Raw genomic sequence first — 14,422 nt, forward strand, 5'->3', positions numbered from 1 at the left:
CGGCGGCGGGCGCAGCGCAGCGGAGCTGCCGCCTCTCCCCGCACGGCAGCCGGTGGAGCGGGTCGGGAGGAGCCGCCGTGGAAGCCGGGGCGCCCGCAGGGAACTTCTTGCCTCGCCGCCGCTGCGCCCCGGTGAGCCCCGGTACCCGTCGGTTTGCGCTGGGAACTTGGGGTGTTCGCTGAAATTCTGGATTATGTTCCTGCTGAGCCGGTCTGCGGGGAGCTGAGCCAGGGGAGGAAGAATGCGGGTCTACTTATTGGTCTTCTGCCTTATTTGCTGCACCGCGAACGGGCAAGTAGTGTATTCCATCGCCGAGGAAACAGAGCGTGGAGTGCCTGTGGGGAACGTAGCAAAGGATTTAGGAATAGATGCAGCTACACTTTCAGCTCGGAAATTTCGCATGATCACCGGTTCAAGTAAGCAATATTTTAATATAAATGCAAGCACGGGGGCTTTGTCTGTTAACGAGCCCGTAGACAGAGAGCAGCTTTGTGAATTAAAGTCTGCCTGTCTTCTGAATTATGAACTCGTCTTAGAAAACCCTCTAGAGCTTTATAGGATGGAATTTAGAGTCTTGGACATAAATGACAACTCTCCCAGCTTTCCTTTAAGTGAATATCACATAAACGTGCCTGAGTTCCTGTCACCTGGGGCACGGTTTACACTCCCCAATGCCCAAGATCTCGATGAAGGTACCAACAGTGTCCAGAATTATACTCTGAGCCCTGAAGAACATTTCCATTTGGAAATGCAGACACACGGGGATGGGAGTAAATATCCTGAATTGGTGCTGAAGAAAGCCTTAGACAGGGAGCAGCAAGACACTCACAAACTTGTCCTTACAGCCAAAGATGGTGGGGATCCTCCAAAGTCCAGTGATGTCCCGGTCATTGTGACTGTGCTGGATACCAATGACAACGCACCAGAATTTGAGCACTCAGTCTACAGGGCAAGTATCTTGGAAAACTCCCCCAGTGGCACTTTAGTAGTGCAAGTGAGTGCCACAGACTTGGATGAAGGTCCAAATGGCGAGATCAGGTATTCATTTAGCAATACTACTTCTGCTGATCTACAGCGAATGTTCCTAATTCACCCGCACACTGGGGAGGTGACAATCAATGGCGTTTTAGCTGTTCAGAGACCTCTCCTCGAGATACTTATTGAGGCAAAGGATAACGGGGCATTTGGCATGTCCAGCACAGCTAAACTGCTGGTGGAAATCACTGATGTGAATAATCATGGCCCAGAGATAACAATCACATCCCTTTCCAGTCCCATTCCTGAGGATGCTGCTCCTGGCACAGTGATAGCTCTGCTGAGTATTTTGGATAAGGATCCTGGGGAGAATGGGAAAGTAACCTGCCAGATCCCTGATAACCTTCCCTTCCAGTTAAAGCCTTCCCTTGCAAACTACTACAGCCTGATCACCAGTGGGCTTCTGGATCGAGAGCTGATCAGTGGGTACAACATCACCATTACTGCCACAGACTTGGGCTCTCCACCCATCACCTCTCAGAAGACCCTTTGGGTGCAGATTTCTGATGTGAATGATAACCCCCCTGTCTTCAGTGCTGACAGATTTGATGTGTTTGTGGAGGAGAACAATCCACTTGGTGCTTTTCTTTACCAGGTCTCAGCATCTGACCCTGATATGGGGGAGAATGGACGGGTCTCTTACATGCTCAGGAATTCCACAGTTGCAGGTAGTGCCCTGGCCAGCTTTTTGTCTGTGAGCTTGGCCAACGGGAGCATCTATGCAAAACGTGCCTTTGACTTTGAGCAGCTTAGGAGCTTCTATTTCCAAGTGGAAGCCAAGGACAATGGGTCACCAGCCTTGAGTGCTGCCATAACTGTGAATGTTTACATCTCAGACCAGAATGACAATGCTCCAGCCATCCTGTACCCCATCAGCCAGAATGGCTCAGTAGCGGTGGAAGTTGTGCCCCGCCTGGCTGATGAGGACTACCTGGTGACCAAAGTGGTGGCAGATGATGAGGACAATGCACAGAATGCTTGGCTTTCCTATCACCTTGCTCACTCCTCTGACTCCACCCTGTTCCACTTGGCACCGCACTCTGGTGAGCTGCGCACCACACGCTCCATGCGCTCCACTGACTTCCTCAAGCACAAGGTGGTTGTGGTGGTGCGGGACCACGGGGATCCACCGCTCTCCTCTAGCGTGACAGTGGGCATCCTGCTGGCTGACACCCTGCCCCAGGCACTGCCAGACTTTGATGACAGCGGGGAGCCACCACCACTGCTCAATGCTACAAACATATACTTGATCGTTTCCCTTGTCTGTGTCTCTTGCATCTTCATGGCGTTTCTCCTCTTTCTTGCCATTTTGCACCTGTGCCACTGCCAGACTTGCTGCTGCTGCCCAGCTGATGAGTATGAAAAGTATTGCTATAGCGTGCACATGCTTCCCAGCTCCCACCTACCACCGGACATGCTGGAGGTCACTGGTGTGGGTAAACTGACTCATACCTACTTGTACAGGGCATCTGTAGGTCTTGGGCCTAGTAACAGCAGCCTCCCAAATGATGATGCTGGGAACATTCCCAGCAGCTCAAGGTTACAAGTGCCAGGACCCTGCATCCAAGTACAGCAGGTCCAAAGCGATCGGTTGAGTGCTGTCCTTGTGGTAAGTACTTCTTCCTTTCACATTTTTTCTCCCAGGCACGTGGCCTTGCGTCACTGGGTTGCTGTCAGTGTGGAAGAAGCTATTGAGGGTATTTGCAGGAGAGCATGCGTCATTTCATGGTATCTCTAAGAGACTTCAGTTCCTTTTATATCCTTTGTAAAGCCAAGATCTCTTTGTGTGAAATATGGTCATGGATGACAAGAGATTAAGAGATTTTTTTTCCCACAAACATTTAGGACCTTCAGACTTAACTGAAGGTAAAGAAGATGTAAGTGACAACTAAATACCTTGCAAACTGAGCCATTTCTTCAGATAGCTAAATAGGGGCATGATAAGAGTCTCTGCAAGTTTCTAATCCATTGGTGGTTCTAATCTACACTGTATGGAGCCTATGATATAATTTTTTTTAAAAAAATTTGTTATTTCACACCCTCCCCCAAGATTCTTTCATTGAGAGATGAGTAGTGTGCTGAGCCAAGCTGCTGGCTTACAATGCCCTGGGTAAGTCTGTGGTGCTGTGGTAAAATAGCAGGAATTCAATATCTAGCATCTCTTTAGGAAAAGTAATTTGTAGTGCTCATCTCTCTTTCCAAGAAATCCATAGGTTTTGTGAATCTAAAACGATTCTCTTCTGAGCCTCTGACCAAGCTGGTTTCTTCTCAGTAGTGTGATGGGTGACTTTGCAGGAGCAAATATCTTACTTCGATCACAGTCTAGGGCTGCGATGCAGGATATGTCTGCAGACCTGATCTGCTGGGTGTTGCTGTGTCACTTGTCCAAGACTCAGTTTTCTTATATGAAAAATAAAGTGCTGCGAGTCATCTTTATATTTTTGTGAAGTTTTGAGATGTTTTGCCTGCAGACTGTCAAATTTCCTTAGTGTGCATGAGATGGTAACTAACCACAGTTGCCTCTGTCCAGGCCAGTACTCTGGTAAGAGCTGTTCTAGATGTTTCTAAGGAAAATATAAGGATCCATGTTAGACAGACATGATATAATCTGCTTCCTGAAGTTATTTTTATCCTAATTTACAATTATTAGCAGTTATCCTAAGTCCGTAACCATTATGTTTATTTCATTTTTGAAATAATTATAGTACCTTTAAATATATGCAAATGGCCAGCCACTGTTTGAACCTTGATGCAAGGGTAGCTTCAGCAGCTTCTTTGGATAATCAAATACATATTCAGCTACATAGTACTTCTTTTATAACTCCTGAATTTCCAAGTAGTGATTTTTAGTAAGTTTTCCCCTGTTCTAGAAAAGATTCCTGATTTGCTGTTAAATATGCAATTAGTTTATCATGCCTTCTCTTATTTTCACCTTGCCAGCAGATAAATAGGTTTGTGGGTTGGGTTTTTTTCCCCCTCTAACCCTTTTCTGAACACCTTTTCCACATAAATCCTTCTGACAAATATGTGTTATTTGATTTACACATGATGGTTTACCTAGTATTTAGTCAAAGTCATAATCAGGTTAAAGTTCTGTTCTTTGAAGTGGCAGAGGGGAGGGTTGCACATGTGGAGTGTGGAGTAAATCTTGCAGAAGCATCAGTATCTTTCAGTAAGAAATTGTGGAGTCCAGGAAAATAGTAGTTGGCAGCATGTAAAGAAGTATCTGTGTCTAATGCACTGGTGTGCTTTGGGAGTATCGTTGATTATTTTGAGGATCTGGAAAAAAAAATAATGTTGAGTTAGAACCTTGGTAATAGGGAGCTAAAAACCTTCTGGCAATCTCTGAATGCAGAAGGTGTCTGCAGGAACCCTGATAGTGTCTTGGGGACATATCCTTGACTGGAAAGTAGTTCGTAATTGTAAAACTTCTATAACAAAGTTGATATAAAAAAAAATCACTGGCACAACTAATTCCCATGTTCCTATTGAGCAAGATTTTGAAACTCTGGTTACCAACACGTTAATGGACTGATCAATAATAAAAATGCAAAAGTATCCCTGATCTCTGTAATGACAACAACCAATATCTATCTCATTACATCTCACTGTGTTTCAGTCATTCAGGTGAATTTTTGAACTTGAAATATGAGACACCTTTTTAGGAGGTTTTGATAGTGTGCAAAATAAATCCCAGATGTCACCTTTGGCAATTTTATTTTCTTAGCTCCTAACACACACAACTGGGTAACCATAGATGTGACCTGCACGGAAAGTCCAAAGGCTGTGCGTTAATTGAGCTGAGTAGGGGAGCAAAGGCAGACTGAAAACTTACCCACCCTTAGAAAGAAAGGATGTCAGTTGCTATTCATTTGTTGCTGATGATTCCAGTGGCTAGTATACTGGAGAATCAACTACATGTGTATATACACACATATATGTCCATATATACAATTTATATTTCTTGCAAAATTTGCAAGTTATTAAAATGGCATTCAAATAATCAGGAGTGGGAAGAAGCTGTGGTTTCTGTCCTGTCATGTCTGTACATGCTTTAGATTCACCAAGATTTAAAATAAAGTAAAACTGTGTTAGAGAGATGCTTGGAAAATAGTTTCCAGTCATCTGAGGTGGGAAAAGAGAGGTGTCACTCGATCTTGAAAACGATTCCTTAGTCCAAATCCCTGTGGATTTAAATATGATTTAGATGCAGAAAGATCACAGTCACTTTATTAGTGAGGAATATTTTTACTCATTTTATATTAAAATGAGAGGATTATAATTTTAAAGTGTTTACCAACTGAAATTTCAGTAAAAAATAAATTTTGAGTGTTGACTAAATGTTGGTTTTAAGTGCTCTCAGACGGACTCATTTGTAGTTAAAAATATAAACATGTGACCCTTTGAACTTCTGAAGAAGGATTGTTGTGTTAATCCCTAAGAATATGAATGTAACAAAAAGAAAGCATTAAATATTTAAAAGGTGCTGGGAACAACTCCATAGTTATAATTCAAGGCACTGGAAATTACTCCACAATTACAACTTTAGCAGAAATTAAATATCCCTGATTTATTTGGTTTGTTTTTTAATTGAGGGGAAGATTACAGGTTTTAGTACATGGAAGATAGAAAAAGGTCTATGTATATCAAAATTTAATTGAAATTCCAGAAATGAAATGTATTTTCAAAATTTAGGTTAACTTCTTTATTCTTGGTGATCTTTTGCTATTGAATTAAATGATAGGCTTGAATGATTTTTACATATGCAGATGCATGACATCCTTTTGTGCTTTACATCTTCTATTTGGGTTAGAGCTATGAAAATATGTATGCCCATAATAGCAGTATAGTAAACGGTATCTTTCAGTATTTTGCTGTGTCTTTCTGCAATGTAGCAAAAGTGACAGCTCAGTGAAAAATGTGTTACACTGCTATGCTACTTTGCTGTATTAGAGATAAAGGCACTAGTGGGATTACTAAACCAAGCAGTAGTTCACTGAGTATTTCTGGGATCATGATTGTTACAGTTCTTTTGTTTGCTTGTGTTGTCCATTGTGTTACGCAAAAGGCCCATAAGATATTTCTACATTCAGAGTGTAGTGACCTCTCCATGATTTGACATTCAATATTTAGTTTACATCCAAGAATAGACACAAACCTAGCAATGGAGAATATTTCTTGCTGAACTGTAACAGAAGTGGAATAATTTTGCAGAATGTGGCATGCATTTCCAGTGATGAAAATGGATGTGCTTGCACTGAGACAGTGGCAGGCAATCTAGGCTGAACTGCTGCAGGCTAAGCACCAACGGCTTACTCGCACAAGTAATGACCAGCACTGTGAGTAAGCCCTACCTGCATCTTGTTCTGATGGGAGCATGCCCCATAACATAGCCAAATATAAGAGTGAAGCACCTTCCTTTTTTTTTTTTTTTTTCTGTGCTGATAATAACCTGCCTAGAACCAACAGTCTTAGGCCCACATTGTAAGAATTCAGTTGTGTAGGCAGATTTTTTGGCTACAGAACTTACTCTTAGGGTCAGGCCAAGAAAATCCTAGAAAGTGATGATTGAAGAAAATTCAGCAAGGGAAACTGCTGTAGATTTTCTTCTTTCTGACCTCTTCAATTATCTTTCGCTAAGAAGGATTCAGCTCCAATGTTCAACAAAAGAAAACTGTGTTCAGGAAAGGCTACAAATGCTTGGGCTGAAACTTCGTTACTTTTCTGCCTTGGAGTATTATTTTTGGAGGCAGTGAAAGGCAGAGTGACAGAAGGGAGTAGCTTGAGACAAATGACTTGAGGGGATGTGGAGAGTAATATGACTGTATTTGGAGATGCAAAGGCAGTGATGGGCAGGGAAGGATGAGATTGGGTGGTGACCTGGGCTAAGGGAGGGTAGAGGTGAGTAGTAATTGTTGTATTAAAACATCAAACAAGAAAATACAATCTGGATCAAGTCTGGTCCTTCCTATATCAGCCACCATTAAATTCAGTTATTTAATTTTTAATTGTACAAATACACACTTTAATTGCAAAATTCACTAGGTTGTTCTCATTATTCCTGGTGGAAAGTTATTCTAAGGCTTTGAAACTCTCTTCTGACATCCTGTCAACAATTATTTGCTATGAAATTGTAGACATTTATTTGTTCTTGTAACTTTGCCTTCTCTTGTAACTTTTGCCAGCAAAAGTAGTTCTTTTCCCTCTTTAGGATTTGCCTTTGTTTAGAGAGCAACAGCATCTTTTCTTAGGCTTTGTTTGACTAAATTAAACAAGTCAGTCTCTTATCAGTCTTTTTTCTATGGCCACCTCTGCACTTGTCTGATGATGATAATATCTCTTCTCTGCATCTGTTTGTCCTTTGTGGATATGTATTTCTTGCAAATATGTGACCAGAATTATATATTTCAGACAAAAGGCCTCCTACACAGTGATAGGAAAACTTCCTGTCCCAGGGGATAGGGAATACATCATCTGATACTTCCTTAGATGGCAGTTACCTTCTCCATAGTTGTAATATGTCGATGGATCAGCCATGTATTATTGCAGAACTTCTTTGTGGTAGAGATGGACGGGGGAAGGTTGGTTCCCAAGATGGTGGTTCTTCTGCCTGACTTCATCCATCTAAATACTTGATATTTGAATATTAGACATTAAAAATTCATAGCTACCTGCTGAGAGCAACTCATCCTGTTCATCTTAGGCATAGTCTACAAACAGCCCTGAGCCTAGATGCATGACTTTTAAATAACTGAAAGTAGTTGATCTAAGTAGTACCTTATGGGAGTCTGCACTTTGGGTTGTTAGATGTCATCCATTCCTGTGACATGTGTCAAGTTGTTGCTGCAGTGAAATATGCCATATTATTGTCTTCCACAACTGTTGTTAGAATAGTCTAACTTGTGCCATTGTTAAACTTTTCACTGTAGTGCTGTATTGAATGTTTTACTGAAATCAGAATAGATGAGATTAATTTCAGTTTGTGTTTTCATTTAAGAGAATTGAAAACCAGTCTAGCAAATAGTTGGCTTTAAAAATCTACAAGAATTTTCCTTCCTTTTCACTGTACATTCATTTATCATTTATTTGTTCCTCAAAATTTTCATCCAGGCAGGTGGTCACCTAGGCTTTATTTTTCCATTCTAAATTACTGGCACTGCAGTTGCTTTTCTCCAGTCTGATTATTCTACTCCAGACTTGGCAGGTTTATCTTAAACAAACCCAAACCAAAACACACCCCACCCCCCCAATCCTATGCTTCTATTTGTCAGGTCTTTTAGAAATCTGTGATGGATATCAGGTAGCGGGGATTTGAGGATGCTGAACTCCCAGCATTTTAATTCTGCCTTGGTGATAGCAATTCCCATTCCCTTGGAGTAATTTGTCACATAGTCAACATCACACCATATTGAAAACAGAGGAAAATACAGATTTATTGTCATAAAATGGGCTGGTGTCTCAAGGAGAAGATTGGTCCATGCATATTGTGGTTTTGTACTATTGGTCTGTGCATTCTTTGTACCCTGTTGGAGAGAGGCTGCAGCAGCTTTTAGTGTGGCCCAATGTAGCAATACTCATACTGTGTATTTGGGAGATTACACTTGTTTTAGTGCAATGAAAGAAATTCTGCTAAGAGTGGGACTTGCTGAGGACTGTTTGAACTCACAATTAATCAAAAGAATAGCAACAAAATCCAACACCAGAACTGAAAAGGGAGATAAGTAGGCACATGGGAATTAAGACATTCAGCTGAAATTTATAAGGCAAAGAAAAAGGCAGGGCAACAGCTCAACTCTTTGATGCTATCAGAGGCACTTGGAAAATAACAGCAAATTTGACAAATATCTAAATAAATTAATTAACAGAGAAATAAAGTACATTAAGAAATAAAGAAAAGGTTTGTACTTTCAAGGGTTTGAGCAGTCTCTAAAGAAAATGAACATATTTTATTCTTTGGATTCTTTCTTCTCCAAAGGTATGATTTTTATACTTTGATCTGTTCTTTCTTCCATCTTCCCCTGGGCTTGTCCCAGCCCGATTGGGTCTTTCCTACTCTTTTAGTGGCTTTTAATTTCTTTCTTGTTCTGCAAAAAACTGCCTTCCCAAAGCTTGCTTCTTTTTTTTTTTTTTTATGAGGCTTTTCGTTTCAAAAAGTTATGTGCTGTTCCTCATGTTCTTCCGATTCCTTTGTAGGGTGCAGAAGCCAAGCAAGGAAGCTTTACAGATGAATGGGGCTCTTCACCTTTTGAACTACATAGCTGTTCCCTATGTGTCTTGGGAATGTGTTTTTAGATAGCTATTAGGCTCTGCTTTCTAACCAATAGTTATATGGAGATTAGTGCGATATCCTTATGGTTAAAGTAGTTTTCATTGCATGATAATAAATTCACAGGGTTGTGATCAGACCTATAGTATTGAGACATGAACATATTTCAATATAAACCTAATTTCAGTCTTCTAACTTTGTGAGACTCTACAGATTGCAATACAAGAGACGTTTGGGACTACTGGATAGAGTTCAGTGAAGGGTCTCTAAGATAACTAAGGGACAGGAGCAGCTCTCATAGGAGGAAAGTCTGAGAGAGCTGGGACTGTTTAACCCTGAGAAGAGAAGGCTTGGGGGGGGATCTCATTAATAAGAACACAGAGCCAGGCTCTTTTCAGTGGTATCTAGTGAGAGGAAAAGAGGCAATGGGCACAAACTAACACAGGAAGTTCTGTCTAAGTGTAAGGAAATTTTGGGGTTGTTTTTCTTACTGTGAGGATGCTGAGCACTGGTACGGATTGCCCAGGGAGGTTGTGGAGTCTCCATCCTTGGACATATCCAAAAGCCATCTGGCCATGGTCCCAGATTACCTGCTTTAGCTGGCCCTGCTTGAGCAGTGAGGTTGCACAAGAACTCCAGAGGTCCCTTCCAACCTCAACCAGTCTGTGATTCTGTGTTGCCCTTCATGGAGGAGTGTGCTAGGTGTGCCCTACCTTACAGAGCTGTGTGATGACGATGGAGAAAAGGTGCAACTTCTGGATGCAAAGTATATCCTTTAGTGGGTTTCCATTGGATAGAATACTCTTGAGCAGTTCCTGGGGAAGAGGGTGGTACTGGGCTACAAATGTGAGAAGGATGTTGGTACAGTATGTGTAAATGCTTGAGGATTTCAGAGATTTTTTTTTTTTAACAAGTTTAAGACTTTGGTTTATCATAACTGAGATAATAATAATAACTAAATTAGGCCATTTTAAAGTTACGGGATTTAACAAACCTCTTGGGTTTCATGTTTGTGCCTACAATATGGATGAAGTGTGCTGGTCTATAAAAAGCAATGTTCCTGGACATTTACTGATCAGTCAAAATTAGTGCAGTGGAGACTGGGGGAGGGAATGGGTTAATGTAACAGAAGTTTTTAGCAACTAGGTACTCTGTGAGAGGATGATTTATCCATAGGATCTGTGGTGCCAAGGAATTTCTATATGAAATATCACATTCCGTTGGCTTTGATGAGAGTCAATTTTTGTTTATATGCAGTTTGAGGAATCTTTTTTTGGACAGAAAAGGGAAAAAAAAACCAACCAACAAACCAAAACAAACCCTCAATTACATGTTTGCTTAGGGAGACCTTTTCTCTGGTTTCCATTTTTACTTGTCTCAAGGTATCACAGATACCAGGAGCTCAAGACATCTGGCATTTGGTTAGGCCTAAAAGAAGGGCAGAATGTGAAGAGTTTTGTTTAGTAGAAAATAGGAAATTTAGGAATATTCATAAACACCAGTAAAAGTGCTGCTCGGGGTGATTGATGAGTTGAATGTTCAGTGACTAAATCTTGTGGAAGGGCATGGGTCTTGCAAAGAGCACGAGAATGCTAAAGGTGCTGAAACAGGACTGACTTTATATTTTATGTTCTAAGCCCAATGACCTCTGAAACAATGCAGGCTGAGGTGTTTGTGGGTTTGTTGTGGTTTTTGTTTGGGTTTTTTAAGGTTTTCAGATTTGTAGCCAGAATTCCATTTGCTTGCATTACCCATTTTTGTGTACCACTCACACCCCCAGCCCCTAAAAAAGAAAGTCTAGCCAAATTTATTCAAATAATCTTAATTCTGCTCTGTATGTCAGCCTGCTATTTATCTCCAATAGGTTTACATAATGAGGAAATTTGAAATATTTCAGGAATCATTAAAATTTGATGGTGATGCTGTGAACATATTTCCTTCTGTTGCCTCAGTTTCCTTATTTGTAGAGTCCTAGTCTCGTGGAGTGTGATCTATATCAATTCTATTGCCTATATATGTTCCTTCAAGTGAATCATTCACTCGTTTGGCTTTTGTTGTTGTTATGAGTTTGGTTTGGTTTTGGTTGGGCAATCATAAATATCCTAAAGATAATTGAACTCTAAAGCTATTTGTTTTCAGTATAATATTGGTAGGAAGGAAATCTGGTGGGAAAAGAAAGGGATTTCTTCCTTCCAGTCAGAGGAGATATAACTGCCACCTTATCTCACCTTTTTTGAGCTGGTGAAGTAAAACCACCCTAGCAAATGACTTGTCTAATCTGAGCTGCCATTTGGAATACCTTCAAAGGATTTGGGGTTGTTGGTTTAGGACGGCTGTTTGCACTTTTGTCTTTGTTTTAATCTTATTATATATTTGTTTTGGGATTAAAATTAGCAAATTTCTGTCTTTTCTTTTACAACATCATACTCCTCTACAAGGCATCCAATCTCTTTAATGTATCTCACTTTATTTGAAAAACTACAAGAAAAATTAACCCAGGCTAACGCAGAACATGGAAAGATGCCAGTTTGATCATGGTCAGAATGTAGCTGTAGAATACAAATCCACACTGAAGAAGAATATAATTTTGGAGCTCTTAATCTGGTGATGCCCTTTACTGTTGTAATGTTATGTTTCATGAAAAAGCTTTTCTTCACTCTGGCTGCTCAAAGAAGACCCAGATGGTTTTGGATAAAATTTGAATTGAACCATCAAGCCCTGAGCTGTAAATCACCACTGTATGAATTAGTAGCTCATCAACAAGTGATGAGGTATTGGGATCTCCATCCTTAGAAATACTTAAAGCTTGGCTGGACAAAGGTCATAAACAACCTAATCTACCTGTCAGGTTAGCCCTCCTCCCTTTGAGTAGGAGGTTGAAGTAGAGACCCTCCAGAGGTCCTTTCCAACTTAATTTTTTCTTGTGATTCTTTGAAATGTGCCAAAATGTAAACATTTAAAAATTGTTGTAGCCTTTCCAGAAATGATACTTCCTTCCATTTTCAAAAGTTGTACTGAGGTGTTTGCAGGCGTTATAAAACTACTGTATATTTCCCAATAGATGTTCAAATCCTACTGTGAAAGATATGAAAATCATGCCAAAACATCTGAATTCCTTTCGTGTCAGATGCATAGCTGGTGGCATCCCCTGTTACGGATTCTAATGCTGGATTGCACCCAGCTGTCTCCATCTGCAACTACAGCGATGATTGTACCCAAGTGACAGGAGTTTAGGAAGCTCTGCATTGCCACACAAGCGTGAGATTGAAACCACACATACCTAGTTTTGGGGAAAGTTTTGTTATCTGAAACCATCTTTGTACTTTTAATTGTAGTCCTGAGTTCTCTTCTGAAATAATCCATTTTTGTGATAGAATAGTTATTTTCCTTTTCTAGAAAGCATTTATGCTAGTAATTCAGCTCCCACAGGAAGCCTAGATCTTATCCTTATTCTCATGTACATATTGCTGAGGAAATTTTAATAAAATGGGAGTTCCTTAGATAAAGCAGCACTGTATAAATGATGAGCCTGGTGACAGAGCGGAAACAGCAGTTGGTCATCTGTGCTCAGGGTTTTAGGATAACTGTAAACAGGGAAGAGGAGAGATATTCCATGGTGTAGTATCCTGATTCAGTGGGAAGCTGTGGAAATGGCTTTACTGCAGCCATTAGTTTGTGGTGTACTGTATAATAATCTGTAGCTCATATATTACCTTCTGCAAGGAGATCCTACTCTGCTCTTTCTGCCGTGGAATTCACAGGTTCTGTCTTGAACCTTTTGGTAACTCTAGCACTCAAACAAAGTTTGTGGGAAGGGATTATACACAGTCATTGTAGTCTGGTTCACTGATGAAAGCAATGATGAATGTCATCAGGAACTTGATTAAAGGAAATGTTAGTTTTCATACATGATACATGCTGAATAATTTAATCTTCTACATATGGCCTGATTTGAAGGGATTAATCTTCTACATATGGCCTGAATTTGAAAAGATTAATCTTCTACATATGGCCTGATTTGAAAGGATGCATTGTGTTATTGCTTTTTGCTTCTCCTGGATGGCATTTTGTGAACCACTGAAAGCCATGATAAAAGGCAGACAAATTAGTGGGGTAGAGATACCTGCCAGGTTAGAAATACCAGTAAGAAAAAAGAACAAAAGAGAAGTTAGTTTGTTTTTTTGTTAGATTAACTATCATTCTGGTTTAGTGTAAAATTCAGTTTACTGGAAATCATTGTTAATACTTCAAAATGAACCTGTACCTACAGAGACCTATGCCCGCACTGTATCACTGATACCATCTGAGAGCTAACTATTGTAATGGTGGCAGCTGCTTCAGTCCCTCCAAACAGAAGTCCTGTAAGGACTTTTTACTTCCTTTTCTCTTCTGCCAGATAGCAAGGTGGTGTTTGGAAAAAATTAATAAATCTTTCATTTAAAATATGAAGTAATAATGCCATCCATAAATCACCTTTATAATGACCTTTTGAATGCTTACTTGTCTACTCGCAATTAAGATTCTAATTAATTTTATCAGAACTTATTCATTCATTATGCTTTTAACAATCTTGTGGTCAGTACTCCAAAGTATACTTGGAAGTAAGAAAGAAACATCTGAGCACCTGCAACTATATTGCACCTTGCTTCACAGCCTTATTATCCCCCCTCGCAGGGCATTCTTATCTGAGATTACACTATTCATGGGGAAGTTTAACTTTTGCATGAGACCTAGTGTTCAAGCTTAGACAGCTTGCAGATTTACAAGACTACCATGATGCTATTCTGCCATTACAGAAGGGAGATGATAATTTGTTTAATGAGACAGCACTTACTTCTGGACTTGGAGGACTTTCAGGAATTTTGGATTCCATCTCATCGCAGTCCAAAACATTGAAAAAGCCACAGATACCTTTAAATGTCGCTGTTCCCTCCTAACTGTATAAAAGAAGTAATGTTAGAACAGAGAAGTAACAGAAGAGTGGAGTTACAATAGCTATGGTTTCAGTGTGTTTTTCCTGAAAACTTTGCCATATTTTTTCTATCTTGTAAGAAAAAACAAAAAAACAAAAACCAAAACAAACCTACCCCACCCCCCCCCCAAAAAAAAAAAAAAAAAAAA

General features: G+C 40.2%; 1 protein-coding gene across 2 annotated transcripts in view; it reads left to right on the top strand.

Moving 5' to 3' along the window:
* Positions 1-6: 6 nt before the first annotated feature.
* The window catches only part of LOC113485118 (protocadherin alpha-C1-like), an 83,189-nt gene continuing 68,773 nt past the window's right edge, over positions 7-14,422 (top strand). For both annotated transcript variants that reach the window (XM_026858026.1, XM_026858027.1), the window contains exon 1: positions 7-2,644. In XM_026858026.1, the coding sequence (XP_026713827.1) occupies positions 242-2,644 (2,403 nt within the window). In that variant the 5' untranslated portion in view covers positions 7-241. The remainder of the gene's footprint in view (positions 2,645-14,422) is intronic.

This window comes from Athene cunicularia (assembly GCF_003259725.1).
Source record: "Athene cunicularia isolate RWA chromosome 13 unlocalized genomic scaffold, athCun1 chr13_part1, whole genome shotgun sequence".
Classification (NCBI taxonomy): Eukaryota; Metazoa; Chordata; class Aves; order Strigiformes; family Strigidae; genus Athene; species Athene cunicularia.